At 44.9% G+C, this 19,109-nt stretch overlaps 1 protein-coding gene across 5 annotated transcripts in view; it reads left to right on the forward strand.

Moving 5' to 3' along the window:
* Positions 1-17,350, forward strand: part of daam2 (dishevelled associated activator of morphogenesis 2) — a 342,206-nt gene extending 324,856 nt beyond the window's left edge. For all 5 annotated transcript variants that reach the window (XM_043687244.2, XM_043687248.2, XM_043687246.2 and 2 more), the window contains one exon: positions 6,738-17,350. In XM_043687244.2, the coding sequence (XP_043543179.2) occupies positions 6,738-6,953 (216 nt within the window). In that variant the 3' untranslated portion in view covers positions 6,954-17,350. The remainder of the gene's footprint in view (positions 1-6,737) is intronic.
* Positions 17,351-19,109: the final 1,759 nt, after the last annotated feature.

Genomic DNA, 19,109 nt, shown 5'->3' on the forward strand with positions numbered 1-19,109 from the left:
TTGGGAAAGCAAATCTTAGCAGGACTTTTACGCTTAATGATAAAGTCCTGAGAAGTGTTGTTGAACAAAGAGACCTTGGAGTGCAGGTTCATAGCTCCTTGAAAGTGGAGTCGCAGGTAGATAGGATAGTGAAAAAGGCGTTTGGTATGCTTTCCTTTATTGGTCAGAGTATTGAGTACAGAGTTGGGAGGTCATGTTGCGGCTGTACAGGACATTGGTCAGGCCACTGTTGGAATATTGTGAGCAATTCTGGTCTCCTTCCTATCGGAAAGATGTTGTGAAATTTGAGAGGGTTCAGAAAGCATTTATAAGGATGTTGCCAGGGTTGGAGGGTTTGAGCTACAGAGAGAGGCTGAACAGGCTGTGACTGTTTTCCCTGGACCGTCAGAGGTGACCTTATAGAGGTTTACAGAATTATGAGGGGCATGGATAGAATAAATAGACAAAGTCTTTTCCCTGGGGTTGGGGAGTCCAGAACTAGAGGGCATAGGTTTAGGGTGAGAGGAGAAAGATATAAAAGAGACCTATGGGGCAGCTTTTTCACACAGAGGGTGGCACATGTATGGAATGAGCTGCCAGAGGATGTGGTGGAGGCTGGTACAATTGCAACATTTAAGAGGCATTTGGATGGGTATATGAATAGGAAGGGTTTGGAGGGATATGGGCCGGGTGCTGGCAGGTGGGACTAGATTGGATTGGGATATCTGATCGGCATGGACGGCTTGGACCGAGGGTCTGTTTCCATGGCTGTACATCTCTATGACTCTATAATATCACCTCCTATTAACGTGCCGGTTAATACAATCGATGAAATGTTCACAAAATCATGAGTTAAATTAAAGTTCTGAGGGTTAAGTTTTCTCTTTTCTGGAGAGTCCAGAGGGCTGGCAACGTAACTAGCCTCCCCTGCAGTCTCATGCATGGCAGTATTAAGATTGTCAACACAGAGTGTTGGGGAAACAAAACTGAAGCAAATACAGTCAGGCAGAATGAAGTACCAGTAAATGTTTGTGGGGCTTGGCACTGTTAGGGGGAACCTGCACAATGACCCTGCCACTTCACCCCTCCTCTTCCCCAAACACCCCCTTCAACTACCCTTCTGAACACCCCACCAGCCCACTCCGTTCCCTGTGAGCTTGTTTGTTATTTCGGATGGTGGGGGTGGGGTGGGGGGAGAGGGGGGGGTGGCGAGGGCATTACAAGAATGCAGCAGGGGTAGTCAGAGTGTAGTCGCTATCTCAATCCCCCCAGGATTTCTGTGAAGCACTTACTCCCCAGGTCTCCACATACCATGGAAAGCATGGGAACTGTGTGCTCTCTTAATACCAGACATTCTCTCAGGTCTACTCTCACATCCAGGAATTGCTGGGAACCGAGAATGAGATTTTTTTTGCTGCTTTGGTGTTTTTATTTTGCCCTAGCCGCCAATAAACAGATTTTGACTTTCATTCAGGCACTTCTGAAAGGTTTATTTTCTCCTCTCTTTCCATTAATTGTTCGAACATTCCCTGACTTCAGTTCAAAACACGGAGGGCTGCCTTTGATCCTGAATTTCACAGGACAGCTTTTATTTTCATCTCTCTCCTGACCTTTAACCCGCTGCTGACCCCGTGTCACCTCTGGGCAGCCACAAGAAGAATGTTCCCAAAAACCAGTGAAAAATAAGTCTGCGTCTGGCTTTAGTGTTGTGGGATTTGGCTGGCAATTTTTAGGAAAAAGTACGACAGACTCTGAAAGTAGTCTAGGGGCAAAAGAATGGATGCTATCTTTTAGAAATGGAGAAGTAGGTTTAGAGAGAGTCAACAATGTGGATGTTGGTTGCATTTTTATTTTTTTAATACAATAAACAAGAAGCACATGGAGAAGTGTTGAGACTATAGGAAGGAGAACTCAATTGAAGTGAACGAGAAGTGGATGGTACGGTTTTTACGGGATAACTATATTGGCAAGTTAAACTGATATCAACGGGGACCTATGAGCTCACCAAGAAATCGTTCCTATTCCCTTCATTTCCTTCACTCCCAACCTCTGTGGCGCAATTGGTCAGCGCGTTCGGCTGTTAACCAAGAGGTTGGTAGTACGAGACCACCCCGGGGTGGATCTATTAGGGTGGCACAGTAGCTCAGTGGTCAGCACTGCTGCCTCACAGCACCAAGGACCTGGGTTCAATTCCAGCCTCGGGTGACTGTCTGTGTGGAGTTTGCACATTCTCCCGTGTCTGTGTGGGTTTCCTCCCACAATCCAAAGATGTGCAGGTCAGGTGAATTGGCCATGCTAAATTGCCCATAATGTTAGGTGCATTAGTCAGGGATAAATGCAGGGTAGGGGAATGGGTCTGGGTGGGTAACTTTTTGGAGGTCGGTGTGGACTTGTAGAGCCAATGGCTTGTTTCTATACTGTAGGGAATCTAATCTAAGCATGTGCAAACACACCAAGGCAACTTCCTCATATTCCTTTCTGATATTTGAGCATCACTGGCTGAGCCAGCATTTATTTCCCGTTCCTCGTTGCCCTGGAGATGCTGGTGGTGAGCTGCCATTTGAACCGTTGCAGTTCATGGGCTGTTGGTAGACTCACGATGCTATCAGGAAGGGAGTTCCAAGATGTTGACCCATCTGGGTGGATTGATGGCACAGTGTCTCAGTGGTAGCACTGGTGCCTTACAGTGCCAGCAACCCGGGTTCGATTCCACCCTTGGGTGACTGTCTGTGTGCAGTTTGCACATTCTCCCCATGTTGGAGTGTGTTTCCTCCCACAGTCCAAAGATGTGCAGGTTAGGTGGAGTGGCTATGCTAAATTGTCCAGAGGTGTGCAGGCTAGGTGGGCTAGCCATGGGAAATGCAGGGTTAAAGGGATAGGGTAGGAGGTTGGGCCTGGGGTGGCATGCTCTTTGGAGAGTCAGTGAAGACCTGATGGACCGAATAGCCTCTTTTTGCACTGTTGAGATTCTATGACTGTGGTCTGGAGGGGATCTTGCAGCTGGTGGAGTCTCCATGTTTCACTGGCCTTGTCCATCAGGTTGGGTTTGGAAAGTTAAGCCTTGGTGAGTTGCTGCAGATGATACACACAGCTGCCCCTGTACCTTGCAGGTGGAGCATGGTGGGTGCTGAAGGTGGCTGATGAGATGTAAATAAGATGTTTAGAAGCATTAAGTTAAAAATCACACAACACCAGGTTATAGTCCAACAGGTTTAATTGGAAGCACACTAGCTTTCGGAGCGACGTTCCTTCATCAGGTGATGTGGAGGGCTCGATTGTAACATACAGAATTTATAGCAAAAATTTACAGTGTGATGTAACTGAAATTATAAATTGAAACATTGATTGTCTGTTGAGCTGATGAAGGAGCGTCGCTCCGAAAGCTAGTGTGCTTCCAATTAAACCTGTTGGACTATAACCTGGTGTGTGATTTTTAACTTTGTACACCCCAGTCCAACACCAGCATCTCCAAATTGTAGAAGCGTTAAGAGTGCATCCAGTCGGGGTAGCCCTGATGAACTGGCTTGCAGGGTATTGGAGAAGTGGTGTCTGTGACGTCTCCTTGTGAATTCTGTGCCTTGTTGGGAGTACTGGACTCGAAACGTTAGCTTGCTCTCGCTCCATGGATGCTGCCCAACCCACTGTGAACTCCAGCAATTCTTTTTTTTTCAGTACGGATTCCAACCTCTGTAGTAATTTGCTTCTAAACTGTGGATTGGGAAAACTGGAGGGTGGCAGGAATGTAAAGAGTTACATTTAGACAAAAGTTAACACAAGAATTGAACACTGCCGCCAATGTGGAGTAACAAACTGCTAATTCATTTAACAGAACTGCTCCCAGGATGCTAATTTTAAATATGGCTCCTGTATGAAGGTCATGTCAGGCAAAAGACTCAAACCATTACGTTCCGGAATTCTGGCAGCCTTAGCATATTCAGTATATTCCCCTTTTCCCAGTCTGTACTACACATTTTCCTCTCTTGGCCTGTATTGCTTCTGTCCTGGAAATGAGGACAACTCTTTGGCTCACATGGCTGTATATCTGATGCCAAAAGGCAGTACAGGTTTTCAAATATCATCAGCCGATTCAGTATTGCAACATTATCCAATCCTGGGTGAAAGTATGGACTGCAGATGCTGGAGAATAGAATTGAGAGTATGGTGCTGGAAAAGCACAGCAGGTCAGGCAGCATCCAAAGAGCAGGAGAATCGATGTTTTGGGCAAAAGCCCTTCATCAGGAATGACTCCTGCTCCTCGGATGCTCCCTGACCTGCTGTGCTTTTCCAGCACCATGCTCTCGATGCATTATCCAATCCTGTCCATCCCAAAACAAAAACTGTACATACCCTAACCATCCAGAAGTGTGAATCAGGAATGGGCAATGAAACTTCTGAACTTCCTGCCCTATTTGACGTGGGATAAACCGTAATTTACCAAAAGCCACTATGGCAGTAAGAACAAGGAAAAAGCAAGGTTTGATTGGAAGTTAACAGGTTAGTTGTTATTGAAAAAACTAGTAGACATTACTGACCAGGCGCAGATCTTCATTTATGCATAAGGGAAGTATAAATGGATTCCTACAAACATCTGTCCTTGTCATTAATGGGAAATCTGTATTCATGCTCCATTAGCTTCCAGTATCCATTGTTCTGTACAGAAACCATCTGAACCCCTCGATCAGATTCCAGCCTGTAATCACTCCCATGTATCTATTATTCTATGTTTAAATCATCCTGAACCTTTTGAATAGATTCCAGTCTATAATCTCTCAAAGACATCTATTATTCTATATATAGTCCATCTGAACCCCTCGATTAGACTTCAATCTGTAATCACTCCCAGGTCTCCATTAGTCTATATGTAAACCATCTGAATCCCTTGATTAGATTCCAATCAGTAATCACTCCCAGGTATCCATTATTCTATATATAAACCATCTGAACCCCTCGATTAGATTCCAGTCTGTAATCACTCCCAGGTATCCATTATTCTACATATAAACCATCTGAACCCCTCGATTAGATTCCAATCAGTAATCACTCCCAGGGATCCATTATTCTATATATAAACCATCTGAACCCCTCGATTAGATTCCAGTCTGTAATCACTCCCAGGTATCCATTATTCTATATATAAACCATCTGAACCCCTCGATTAGATTCCAGTCTGTAATCATTCCCAGGTATCCATTATTCTACATATAAACCATCTGAACCCCTCGATAAGATTCCAGTCTGTAATCACTCCCAGATATCCATTATTCTACATATAAACCATCTGAACCCCTCGATTAGATTCCAATCAGTAATCACTCCCAGGGATCCATTATTCTATATATAAACCATCTGAACCCCACGAATAGATTCCAGTCTGTGATTACTCCCAGGTAACTGTTATTCCATATGTAAACCATCTGAACCCCTCGATAAGATTCCAGTCTGTAATCACTCCCAGGGATCCATTATTCCATATGTGGACCATCTGAACCTCTTGATTACTTTGCAGACTGTAATACTGCCAGATAGTTTTGGAGTATTGCGTGCAATTCTGGTCTCCCTCCTATAGTAAGCATGTTGTGAAACTTGAAAGGGTTCAGAAAAGATTTACAAGGATGTTGCCAGGGTTGGAGGGTTTGAGCTATAGGGAGAGACTGAACAAGCTAGGACTGTTTTCCCTGGAGCACTGGAGGCTGAGTGGTGACCTTATGGAGGTTTATAAAATCATGAGGGGCATGGATAGGGTAAGTAGACAAGGCCTTTTCCTGGAGTGGGGAAGCCCAGAACTAGAGGGCATAGGTTTAGGGTGAGAGTGGAAAAATTTAAAAGGGACCTAAGGGGAAACTTTTTCACGCAGAGGATGGTACATGTATGGAATGAGCTGCAGAGGAGGTGGTGGAGGCTGATACAATTACACCATTTAAAAGGCATCTGGATGGATATATGAATAGGGAGGGTTTAGAAGGGTATGGGCCAAATGCTGGCAAATGGGACTAGGTTAATTCAGGATATCTGGTCAGCATGGACGAGTTGGACTGAAAGATCTGTTTCCATGCTGTACAGTTCTTTGACTCAATGTATTCTTGTATATACAGACCAGCTGAACCCTTGACTAGGTTCCAATCTGTAATCACATCTCGCCATCAATTATCCTCTATATAAACAATCTGAATCCCACAATTAGATTTAAATCTGAAGTCACTGCAATGTATTCATTATTCTATATATAAACCATCTGCATCGCTCCATTAGATTCCAGTCTGTAACCTCTCCCACATATCTATTATTCTATATATAGTCCATCTGAATCCCTTGATTTGATTCCCATCTATAATCATTCCAAGGAATCCCTTATTCTACATATAAACCATCCTGAATTCCTCAAATAGATTCCAGTCTGTCATCACTCTCAAGGATCCATTATTCTGCACATAAACCATCTGAATCCCTCGAATAGATTCCAGTCTGTAAACACTCCCAGGGATCACTTATTCTAAATATAAACCATCTGAACCCCTCGATTGGGTTCCAGTCTGTTATTACTCCCAGGTACCCATTATTCTAAATATAAACTATCTGAACCCCTGAATTAGATTCCAGTCTGTCATTATTCTACATATAAACCATCTGAACCCCTCGATTGGGTTCCAGTGACCTTGCCCTTCTTTGTGTGATACTCTTTGCCTGTGTTTGTGATTTGCCAAAATCCTCAGCGGCAGTGTAACCTGGTGTTGCTGTGTTTTTGCCCCCTGCCCCTGCAGTTGAAGGAGCAGCGGGAGAAGGAGCGTCGGTTGAAGAAGGCCCGTGCCGGCAGTGTCTCGGAGGAGGTCGGCGAGTTTGACGATCTGGTCTCGGCTCTGCGGTCTGGCGAGGTCTTCGACAAGGACCTGTCAAAACTGAAGCGGAACCGCAAGCGGGTGGTCAACCAGCTGGCAGACAGCAGCCGGGAGCGGGCAGTGACTAAGCTCAATTACTGAAGGGACTGGCTGCAACCCATCGAGTGCACCTAGGGGGGATCTAAACGCCGGATGTTAGGCGTGAGTGTGCACGGTTATCGGAAATGGCGTGGAGGATCCCATTACACCTCCCTCCACCCACCTCCCCACTTCCCTCAAGCTGCAACTCCTCAGTGGCCCCGAGACGGAGGGAAGATAAAAGTGGAACACAGGACCTTTTCGTTTTTTTGCTCTCTCCCCGCCCAGAAACATGACAGGACCCCTGAATCTCTCTCTCTCTCTCTCTCTCTTTCTCTCTCTTGCTCTGCCTCCACCTCTTCACTGTAAGAGAGTGAGGGCGAAAATGGGGCCCAGTTTCCCAAGTGCCTGTGCATGTTGTGCGTCTGTCACCAGCCACTGGGGCCTACCCTTCCGAAAGCCGGACACTCCTGACACTGGCAGCATCCAAAAGACACGGAAGCAAGAACGTTTTGTGGGTTCGCAGACCTCTGGGACTCAGAAGGAAAGCCACGATGCTTTGCCATTACTGTCACCCTGACTTCTTTCCAGTTTTACTTTGGTCCCCACTCTCCTGTCCAAAGGCATCAAGTTATCGATTCTCTCCAGTCATGCAAACGTTGGTGGGAGCTCACTAACAAATGTCCTTTCCTGGAGTGCCAATCCATATCTCCTGCTCTCGTCTTTTCCCAGAGCTTCCAGTTTAACCAACATGATGGCAACCCAACTGCGCATTGGAAAATCGTTGGACTGTGAGCATAGAGGAGTAACGTAACTGTCCTGAGCATTTGATTCCCACCACTTTGGACATCAGTAAAAACATATTATGACAACAACAAAAAATAAGGACAGTATTAAATGCAGTCAGTGACTCTCTGCACTGATGGTCACCTGAGCACATATACATGGTAACAGAAACTAGATAGCCACAGCAAAAATATCTGGGCCTATATTGTGCAATAATTTTCTTTAAGCTTTTATAGATATATGTATAATGTTTAAAGTTTTACTTTGAAAAAAGAAAGTTAGTCCTTTCTGAGAGTAGACTCGTCACATCCAATGTGACTAAAATGAGCATGGTAAATTCATTCAGGCCTTTTTCTCACCAGCACCTCTTGAGCAATCGCCCCTCTCTCCACGTCAACAGTCCCCTGAACGTCCAAATAAACCCAATTTCTCCAGACATGTTTAATGCAGGGGAAGAAAGCATTCTTCAGAACTGAATCAAATACCAGCAAGTTAAAGCTTTCTTTTTCCGAAAGAAAGGTTCAACAGGACCCCCAGTACGCCCTGAAACTCAGGCCTGAAGTGGGCTACTAATTCCTGCTTCTTTCAACTCTCAAAGAGGAAGGAAGAGTAACAACGCAGCACATAAAGGAAATGACAGACTTTCTTCCTTGTTTTGAGATCTCCAGCACGCCCTTCATTGGGCAGAAGGGGCAAGAGTTTCAACTTTTCTCCGGTATCTAGCACGTGAACTTTGCCAACTTTAATCCATTCCCCTTTCCCCCAGATGGGGATACAAGAGCTATTGCCTACACTATGTTAATGCAGCAAGCCAATGGCCTGTTTAGTAAATGTAGCACTATATTATAGACGCATATTGTTTTTAAGGTTGTAATGAGTTGTGTGCACAGATAAAGTGGAATGATTTCAGCTTCAGAACAATGAAGGATTAGAAGTTTGCAGCAATGTGGATTTGCATTGTTTCATCCACTTTGAAAGGGTTTTGTGAAAGTAGAAAGAGGGTCCGAGCTCGTACAAGGTAGATCTGTAGATGCTCCTCAATCACTAGAAATGTTCGTAGGGGAGATTTTCCCCTCCATCCATCAATGAAGGCTGAAAAGCTGGCATGTTGACGTAAGAAATGAATGCTTAAGGAAGTATTTAAGTCTGATTTAACCAAATGCAAACATTTTTTCTTAGAATTGCTTTTGGGCTACACTACCTAGCAAGACTCTAAAACATCCTAGACCAATACTCTAACTCCGCCATGGCCTGCAGTGTATGAATCATCCTTCTGTATTATACTGAGGCCAATGATATATGAGACAGCAAGCATACTGCATTGAGGTCCATAGTGAATGGGGCTTTGGTGCCATCCACTCTAGCTGAGGTCTTTGGGGTGGAGTCACCGCGCATGAGGCCTTTGGCCTCTTAGCTGCAAAATTAACCTGACAGCCCCATGTTGATGTGTCTTATGTGCCAATCAAAGGTGGGTACAACGTTGATGCTCTGCCTTAGCCTCAGTAATTCAGGAACCATGATAGTCCACAATCTCCAGGGCAGTGTTGAAGGAGCTATTCCTTGGAAAACTGTGGCCTTCTATCCCCTAGCCTCTGGCCAGTGCCTGAACAGCCAGCTAGGCAGTAGGAAGCTCACCGTAGTTCTAATCAATTCAAGTTGAACTCCACCACTGCTAGTGCATTGGGCAGGTTTACCACTGTACCTAGACTTACCTAAAGGCTTGAATCCCTGGTTTGTGCTGAACTAGTTAGACACAGTGATCAGGCAACCACACTGAATCTGAACACTGTCTTGGCAAGGGTGTGCAAAGCAAGGCCTGGTTTCCACCTCCAAATTAGTGTCCCGGCTAAGAGTGTGCATAATGTCAGTGCTGACTGAGGATGAGACAGTGCTGACTTTCACAATTGATTGGAATGTCAGTGCCACACATGAAGAATATCATTTTGCCTGAGGTACTCAAAGCTTAGCAATACTGGTGGAACTAATCAGCAGCACAGTTTACTTACTTGAGAAAGAGGGGTTCAGAAAACTGCAAGGGGGAGACATAAGAAAAGGTTTCCCAAGGCCTACACTGCCCATGTTAACTTTGTGAGGTGTGTGCCTTACAGACAAGAAACATGGCATAATACAGCACTGATGGAGACCCACCATGCCCGCTAGTCCCATTCCCCTGCTTCTTTCAGTGCTGAACATTGTCCTTTGGAAGTATTTATCCAATTTCCCTTTTTGAAAGTTACTGTCAAACCTGCTTCCACCATATTTCTGGCAATGCAATGCATAGCAACATATCACCAAATACAGCAAGATCTGGACAATATCCAGGCTTGTGCTGAAGAGTAGCATGTAACATTCGTGAATCACAAGTGCCAGGCAATTACCATTCCTAATAAGAGACAATGTAATGTTATGAACCAGACCAACCCCCTCAAAGTATATTAAGAAGATATCCGAGACTAACTTTTTCTTATTTTAAAGATAAGTGTAACACGTTGCATTCCAGATGTAAGTCGATTGGTCAAACTAGACCCTTTAAGCAAAACACACTTTAAATTTACATGACAGTTAAAATACAGACAAAATAAAATTAAAAAGAATTGGCTTAACTGCAATTCTATCAAAATGCTTATCAAAATAGTGTATATTAACTACTCCTAATAAACTGTTCCAATATAGTAACATCCCATAAACACACCCTTGGCAAAGGCATATTTAGTAAAATAGATTGTCTCACATGCAGTTCTAGCAGTAGGAAGAGAACCCAAGATTTTAATTGTAACAGAGAGGGGAATAATATTTAGCTTCAAGACACCAGCAACTACTGAAAGCTAAAACTAAAAATCCCGGTTCCATGGGAGCTTGACCCCACCCACTCAGGCTGCTTCTATTGTTCCAATTTTTTTTAAAAACCCAAGCTGTTTACTTTATTGGCTTTAAGCAGACAGCTTACACCTTTATCTCAACCTTTCTTCATAAAAAGTATTATTACACCTCCCATTTAAAAGAAAACCCATCAATATTCAAAGATGAATTCATTTTTAAAAACCTTTAGTCTTATGCCATTAGTACACCACTATGCATATACATTACATTGACTCTCAGCATGCAAACATTCACTACTATAGTCCATTTCAGTCTGTTTCCCTGCCACTGAAAGCCTCATCCTCCATCAAAGTTGCAACAATGCGTCGGCAATTACATTCTCTCATCCTTCCAAGTGTATAATTTTCAAATTGAATGGCTGTAGTAATAACCTCCATCTGAACACTCTGGAATTTTTATCCTGCAATTTTTCCAAAGGTTGTATAAATAATTGTCTCAGACTCATTTCTGGCAGTATAAATGTTGAAATGCTGCGACGCCAACACTAAACTCAAGGTCTTCTTCTCAATTGTGGAACACTTCTGTTGATGATTAGTTTCCTGGAGAAATATCTGATAGGTCTTTCTATCTACTTGTCATCTTCTTGCAAGAGCACAACACCGACACCCACATCACTCACATTGATAGCCACTTTGAATGGCTTTGCGTAATTAGTTGTGGTCAACTCTGGGGCAGTGGTTAATCCAGCTTTCAGGTTGTCAAATGCCTTGTGACATGCCTCTGTCCACTGAAATCTTCTGCAATTCTCCAGTAAGTCAGTCAGTGGGGCACTGCTAAAATTTGGAACAAACTTCCGATAAAATCACTCAATCCCAGGAATTGTAGTACAGCGTGGGAAACTCTCCAGTAATCTTTGTTTTAACATCCCCGGGGCCATCTGTCCATATCCGATAACGTGGCCCAGGAACATGACTTGGGCTTTTATGAACTGATTCTTAGCCAAGTTTATCACCAAGCCCACCACCCGAAGTTAATTGAACAATTCCAATAGATTCCCCAAATGTTCATTCCCCGTGTGACGAAAACAATTGGGTAACCTCAAAATGACATTATTGATTAGATTTGAAATGTGGTTGGTGCGTTTTTCATACCAAACAGCATGACTTGAGACTGGTACAGTCCATTTGAATTAGATTTGAATTAGATTACTTACAGTGTGGAAACAGGCCTTTCGGCCCAACAAGTCCACACCGACCCGCCGAAGCGCAACCCACCCATACCCCTACATTTACCCCTTACCTAACACTACGGGCAATTTAGCATGGCCAATTCACCTGACCTGCACATCTTTGGACTGTGGGAGGAAACCGGAGCACCCGGAGGAAACCCACGCAGACACGGGGAGAACGTGCAAACTCCACACAGTCAGTCGCCTGAGGCGGGAATTGAACCCAGGTCTCTGGCGCTGTGAGGCAGCAGTGCTAACCACTGTGCCACCATGCTGCCCTAACCACTGTGCCACCATGCTGCCCATTTGGCGTCACTAAAGCCACAATTTTCTTTGCTCTTTTGGATAAAGGTACCTCCCCAGAGCCCATTTGCAAGGCACAAGTCAGGGGTTGTGATGGAATACTCCCCACATGCCTGGATGAGTGCAGCTCCAATAACACTCAAGAAGCTTAACAATATCCAGGATAAAGCAGCTCATCTGTTTGGCACCAGATCCTCAAACATCTCTCCAAAATCCTTTCGAGGAGCAGCAGTGTGTACTATCTGCAAGATGCACTGCAGGAATTCAACCAAAGATCCTGAGATAGCATCTTTCAAACCCACAACCACTTCCATCTACAAGGACAAGGGCAGCAGATACATGGGAACACCACCACTTGCAAGTTCCATTACAAGCCATTCACCACCCAGATTTGGAAACATATAATTATTCTTTCACTGTCACTGAATCAATATCATTGAATCCTCCCCCTAGGGCCAATGTCGGTCTACCTGCACCACACAGACGTCAGCGGTTCAAGGAGTCAGCTCACCACCATTTTCTCAAGGGCACCCTGGCCCAGGCAATAAACCAGACCCAGCCCAGGATCTGAATGAATAAATAATTTTAAAAACTCCTATAGCACTTTAACCAATTGTTCCATATCTATCTTTGGAAGCATGTTCCTCCCTCAAATGCACCTGACTATTTGGAACCTCTGTTGAGTTTCCACTTCTTTGCTTTCAGGAGAAATAGTCACAGAGTCTCCAGTCCCTTCGTGGAGTTGGTAAACCTGCTCCGTCTCTTCCCCCTCCTCACCAAGACACTGGACTCTGCTTGTAATTCCAAGCCTGCTGTAAGGAGCAGAAACTCTGAAATAAAACTGCAGGAATCTAAACCAAAACAGAAATAGCTGGGAGAAACTCAGCAGGTCTGGTGGTACCTGTGGAGAGAAACTGACTGTTCTGGAGAAGGGCTGCTGGACTTGAGAGGTTAACTCTGCTTTCTCTCTCCACAAATGCTGCCAGAGCCAGTGAGTTTCTCCAGCAGTTTCTGTTTTTCGAGCAGAAACCCTCATCCTGGCATCTCACAATGCTGGACGGCTGTGAACGCCGTAGGGTCAGACCTGGACGTGGTTAACTCAGCGTCACTTAATACGATGTGAAGTCTTTGCATTGGTGCTCCCACATGCACATAATCTGGCCTGATAGCACGCCGGTTACAGCCATGCCTGAGTGCCTCACTTGAAAAGGCCTGGCAGACTGATTGACGAGCACCCCTGGTGAAACAGGAGGGGACTGGAAGGTCAGGAACTCCCACACATGATCATGCAGGCTACACTCTGCCAGCTGTAACAAGCAATGAGCCAGACCCACAATTATGGTTTTTAATGCCCCGTAACTACTTCACAAAGACAACCTTGAAATCAAACATCTTTGGAACAAAAAGGGCTCCGAGCGGGGTGGGCGGTTGGGAGGGGAAACATTACGTGCTCAATTTTGCTGTGAATCGGGCGAAAGTATTTTCTCTTTAGCCCACTCTCCGAATTGCTGCAGGAACATTGAGCAGTGAAAGGTGCCAAGAAGATTATTTTGACAGATGTGGTAATCTCTGAATCCTGAATGTATTTTCAAAGCTGCAAAGGACATTGAATGCTGTCAGAAATTAAGCCCCGGGGAGGCAGCAAGCACGATGGATGGAGATAGATCGCCATGAAATGGTCTCTGTTGGATGTGGCTGATTTGTTGGCTGCAATCCTCTCGTCTCCCTCTCCTGTCTTTCAGCCGAGAAAATGCCTCGTTATGCAGCAGGTCCTGCTCCCAGTTTGCGTTTGCATGTCACCAGTTTTGCAGCAAAACATTCCCCTGGCTAAGCTGGTCAAATTGTATTTGGACCCATGAGGAGAGAAATCCAAAGGAGGGTTTTTTTTAAACTATTATCCATTTCATGGGATGTGGGTATTGCCAGCACGTATTTCCCTGGAGGAGACGGTGGTGATGCAGACATGATCTCCAGGTCATCATTCAATGACTGCCCAACCCTTGCATCTCCGTTCCCTCCCTCCAGCAGTCCCACTTACCACACTGGCCTTGCTTTCCCTAATCGCAAATTGAGTTTACTCACCACTTTTGCTGAATCAACCTGTTAACCAACACCTCTGCAGCAGGTGAGACTTGAACCCAGACCTCCTAGTTCAAAGGAAGGGATGCTACCCCCAAAGCTTCAAGTCAAAACATGTAACTTTATACCAAGCGTGAACCATACTCTAGTGGTTATGTTTAAGGTTAACTAATACTAATATTGCCTTGCGCCTGTTGAACTGATCCCCATTGGTTGGCATCTCTTTTTCTCATACGTAGAATCCGAAGCCAATCTGAGATCTAACATGCCTGGCCAGAGTGCAGCATGCTGGGACACTGTTCCATAAGCCACATATGATTTACAAAGGCTGCTAAGGTATGATAACCTTCCCATGCTGTGGCACAAATGACAGGGCAGGAGGCTAAGAATCCATTTAGAGTGAGCAATTGTGGAAAGGGTCAGGGAAGGTAGGAGAGAGGGGAATGTGAGGGCGGATCTGGTCTTCCTGGCATTTGCAGCGCCACAGTTAGAAAAATCTCCCTCCAATGACAGAGAATAGCTGCTCTGTAATGGGCCATTCAGCCCCACAGTTCCATACTGGTGATTATTCTGCACCTGAGTATCCTCCCATTGTCCTTCAACTAAACCATGACCATCTCGTTCTGTTCTTCCTTCCTCTGCTAAGCTATCCCTTAAATGTATTTATACAACCAATGTCAGCCACTCCCTGTCTCGCATTCAATTCAAATGTTCTCTCCTGAATTCCTCACTGGGTTTATCAATGACTCTGCCATATTTATGATGCCCAGTTTTGGATTTGCCCCAGGTGGAAACATCTGCTATCCATTCACCCCCTTCAAAGACCTTGTTGAGTTTAACCCTCAGTGTTGTAGAACAGTGTATGCACGCTGTGAAGAAACAAAGCTGGTCAGCGAAAGGTAACGATTTAGTAAAGTTGAATCTCAGCATATTTACCTTATTCACTGCTAGATGGCACATTTGACATGGTTGATTGACCTGTGCCATTTGTACCTGTGACAATGATTTACAGGGCTATTGAACAGGACTCAAACACTGAAAGCATTGGGAGTCAGTGAAGAGCTATTAAGAAAAAAGATTAACTGGTACATTTGAAGTTAAAAATGGCGTTGGGAGAATTTGGCATAGGTACAGCTCTCGGGTACGAAGTTCCCCTGTACTGATTCTCGGGCCGTTCACCAAATTTCAATGGGGGTTAGCTGCTGGTTAGTTTTCAGGCTGCTGGGTTTATTCAGGAGCGTCTTGAGCTTCAGTTGTGGAGGAGAGGTGAACCTTTTGAAGCACACTGCAGCCTTCAGACTGCGCTGCAGAGCAGGGCAGTGAGCAGCGGTGGGGTGTGGAACCTGCAGATGGAAGGCGCTGCTTGTTAAATGAGCTGCCTGGATCCTAAGAGGCCTGGCTGACTGGCTCCACATAGAAGGCAGACAATTGGTGTCAAGGGAAAATACCTTCACCACATGGGTCTGCGGTGGTTTCAGAAGAATGCCTTCGACCACCCTAGCCAGGGATAGGAGATTAATGCCAATCTTGCCAGCAACACCTACATACTAAGGACAAATGTAAACTCCTTGGTACACAAAGCTTTGTGCAGCAGAAAAGAAAGGCAAAAATATTTACCATGAACAGTCCTTGTCCTTCTCTCTATGCTTCTTGTGTTTAATTAACTTGTCACAAGAAATTGTCAATGATTGGTATGGACAATTTCTGTTCTGAACTTGCTGGCCAGAGAAAATCCATTGGGGTCTCAACTTTGATAGAATCCCTACAGTGTGGAAGCAGGCCATTTAGCCCATCCACATCAACCCTCCAAAGAGCAACCCACCGCAAAAACCATGTATTTCCTATCGCTAACCCACCTTTTCTGCATAGCCCTGCAGACTACAGGGCGATTTAGCACAGCCAGTCCACCTAACCTGCACCTCCCACCTGGTTGTGGGAGGAAACCAGAGCAGCCAGAGGAAACCCACACAGACACAGGGAGAATGTGCAAATTCCACACAGATGGTCACCTGAGGGTGGAATTGAACCTGGGTCCTGGGAGGCAGCAGAGCCAATCACTGAGCCACTGTGTCTCAGCTGCAGCAAGGCTGAGAATTTGAGTTAATGTTTTGCAAGCCTGACTCCCTAGCTCTATGACACTGCAGAAAGTATCAAGTCACAGATCATGATGAAAATCGATGATCACAAGAAGGTGGGGGACATGAGTCAGCACATAAGCCATTCCTCATTTTGCAGCCAATGCTCACCACATTGTTTTAACTCTAGCTCCCTCTTTCCTCAGCCTTACTGGGTCTTCCCCGTCTTCAGCCAACCCTTGCACAAATCTGCAAGCTTTAACAACTCATGACATTAACTAACCCATGTTACTTGTTAAGTCATTTCAGGCTTGAAATGGGTCCTGAAGTTAGGCTCTCTCTTTCTCTGCTTGCAATGCTTTCTGAACGATATGGCTATTCTGACTTACACATTCTCCCTTTTGATTGTAAGAGACTTTGCAAAACGATAAGGAATGTTGAGCTCTCCATCTGTGTCTCTCGGGCAAGTGCCTTCCTGACAACTTCAGAAAGAGCCACCATGCACCTCCTCTGCCTCAGCCAGTATTTCTGGATAAGAATGGGCTTTCTGTTTCGCTTTAAGGGGAAAGGATTCCTTCATCTGGTTGTGGTGGTTATAGATTGGAGGAAGAAGATTCTCCCTTGACCCCCTTCCTGCCCCTTCCCTACCATGTCCACTTCCTGTCCACACCATTGTCACCCACTCCATTTCAACCGCACACTGCCACCCCTCCACTGTCCCAACCACTCCAGTTTCTCACTTTCTGAAGCTAAACACTAGTCAAAGGCAAAGAGGGCCCAGGGCAGTGGAAGGAGGGATTTTTGCATCTGCAAAGGTGCCTTCAATACTTCTGCTTTTCTACAAACACCACCAGAAATAACCCTAGATTAACGCATATTTTTTCAAGAGAAATAAATTGTATTTAAGAATATGTCTCTTTTCTTGTTAAATATTGCCAATTGACATAAATATTTTGAGTTGTGTATGAAACACGACGGGTATCCCCAGTAATAACTATTAAACAGAATGGTAAACATATCCTTTTACTTTTATGTAAATTCAATTAGTAGAGATGTCACTGGTGTATTAAACGTGCTGTACAGTACTAAAAACCTGGCCTCTGTGTAATATTTTGTGCTTTTTTTAAAAAAAATAAATATTTCCTCCTTTACTTCCAAGATGTACAAACCATTATCTCCCTGTTTGTTTTTCTTGAGCACGTTTTATTGAGTCTCACAGTGGGACATTTGGGTATTTTTGGCCTGGTAATATGTAAAGACACTGCATTGATGTAATAAGCATCTTTTTGCAAATAGTGACCAAAACATCATGGAATTACACTTCCAACATGAGGGTGAGAAATGTGAATTGGAAGCTAGGCTCTAAACTCAAAGAAAGTTGTCAGCTGGGACATGGAATTGGCAGTCAGTTGACACAAAGATTAGGCGCAGCCTGCAAATTCCCAAACCCAGTGATGTACGTTAGTCACAAAGATCAGTGCAGGACAAACACATTGAGGCAGTTCTCGACTCTGAACTGAGGGCAGGGGCCTGGTCCCAGTATCAGAAATGTTTCTATCCATTCTCAGTGTTACAATATAAATTGGAGGTTGCTTCGAAATGACAACTGTTATATGACTGATCTGTGCAGAGATTGTCCCTGTGTGAAGACAAACGTCATTTACAGTTCTTCAAAACATCCCTGCCATCACAAAATGTCCACACTCATGCTTACAGCACTTTCTACAGCCTTGTCTCCTTTTCCCTGAGCCCACACCCAGGCATAATCAATCAAACACAGTGTGCAAAGAGTCGATAACAGATGCACACAATCAAACACATTAGAATCAAACCATTGAATGCTATGGAGGTTTGCAGGGTGGAAGGATGTCCTTTAGGTTTTGGAAACTTGGCTCATAGAGGATCCCTCCGCACCATATTGATAATAACTACCTCTGATTGTCCTTGCACTCTAAAGGAACACTGCCCCCGCCCTCCCCCACCCCCCATCCCCACCCCACAGCAGTGCATGCTGCCTCTGATCAGGCTGAAGCTCAAAGCGGGGAGGTAACATTTGGGCTGTCTTAGGTAAATGTTCAATTTATTCTTCACTCACCTGCGAGGTCCCACAGTGACAATGACAGGCCAAAACATTGAGCTTCAACCCAGCAGCCAGAATTAGAAGTTTGGTCCTTCCCCATTCTAGCTCAGTGACACAGTGCATGGAAACACAGGAAGGATGTTCCTGATGATTGTTAACCCAGAACCAGGGGGGCATGGTCTAACCAGGGCTAGGCCATTTCGGACTGAGATGAGGAGAGCTTCCTTCACCCAGAGAGCCTGTGGAATTCTCCACCACGGAAAGCAATCGCCACCAAAGCATTGAATGCTTTCAAGAAAGGAGTAAGGTGTAGCTCTTAGGGTTTACAGGGAGAAAGTAGGAATTGGGGAATGAGTTGGCTATGATCCAGTTGCATGACGGAGCAGGCTCGAAGAGCCGAATGGCCTACTCCCGCTCCTATCTTCTAAACTGACTTGAAGCACCACACTAAACATAATTTATGACGTTGCTCTGAAAAGGAGTAACCTCGGAGCTGAAACATTAACTCTGTTCCTCTCTCCACAGATGCTGCCAGACCTGCTGAGTTTCCCCGGCTTTCTCTATATTTGTTCCCCATTTCCAGCAAACATGCACTTGTGGGATCTTGCTGTGCGCAGCGTGGGGTTGCGGTTGGCGGTCACGCGTTTCCTACACTGATGGGACGCAAAGCATTCCGAAAGATGGCGAGAAACACATCTCATTTTGCCCTTGTGTCATTCTCAGGGGTGGAAGAACTAGCTTAGAATGGTTTTAAAAATAACTGCACAGAGGTGGCCTCGATGAGCAAGGAGAGATGATGGAAGAGGAGAAACATTGATCACGGCCCTGGGATAGCTGAAAAGGATAAG

This window comes from Chiloscyllium plagiosum, unplaced genomic scaffold (genome assembly GCF_037043375.1).
Source record: "Chiloscyllium plagiosum isolate Xiang-an unplaced genomic scaffold, Cpla_swu_hap1 HiC_scaffold_3, whole genome shotgun sequence".
NCBI classification, from domain to species: domain Eukaryota; kingdom Metazoa; phylum Chordata; class Chondrichthyes; order Orectolobiformes; family Hemiscylliidae; genus Chiloscyllium; species Chiloscyllium plagiosum.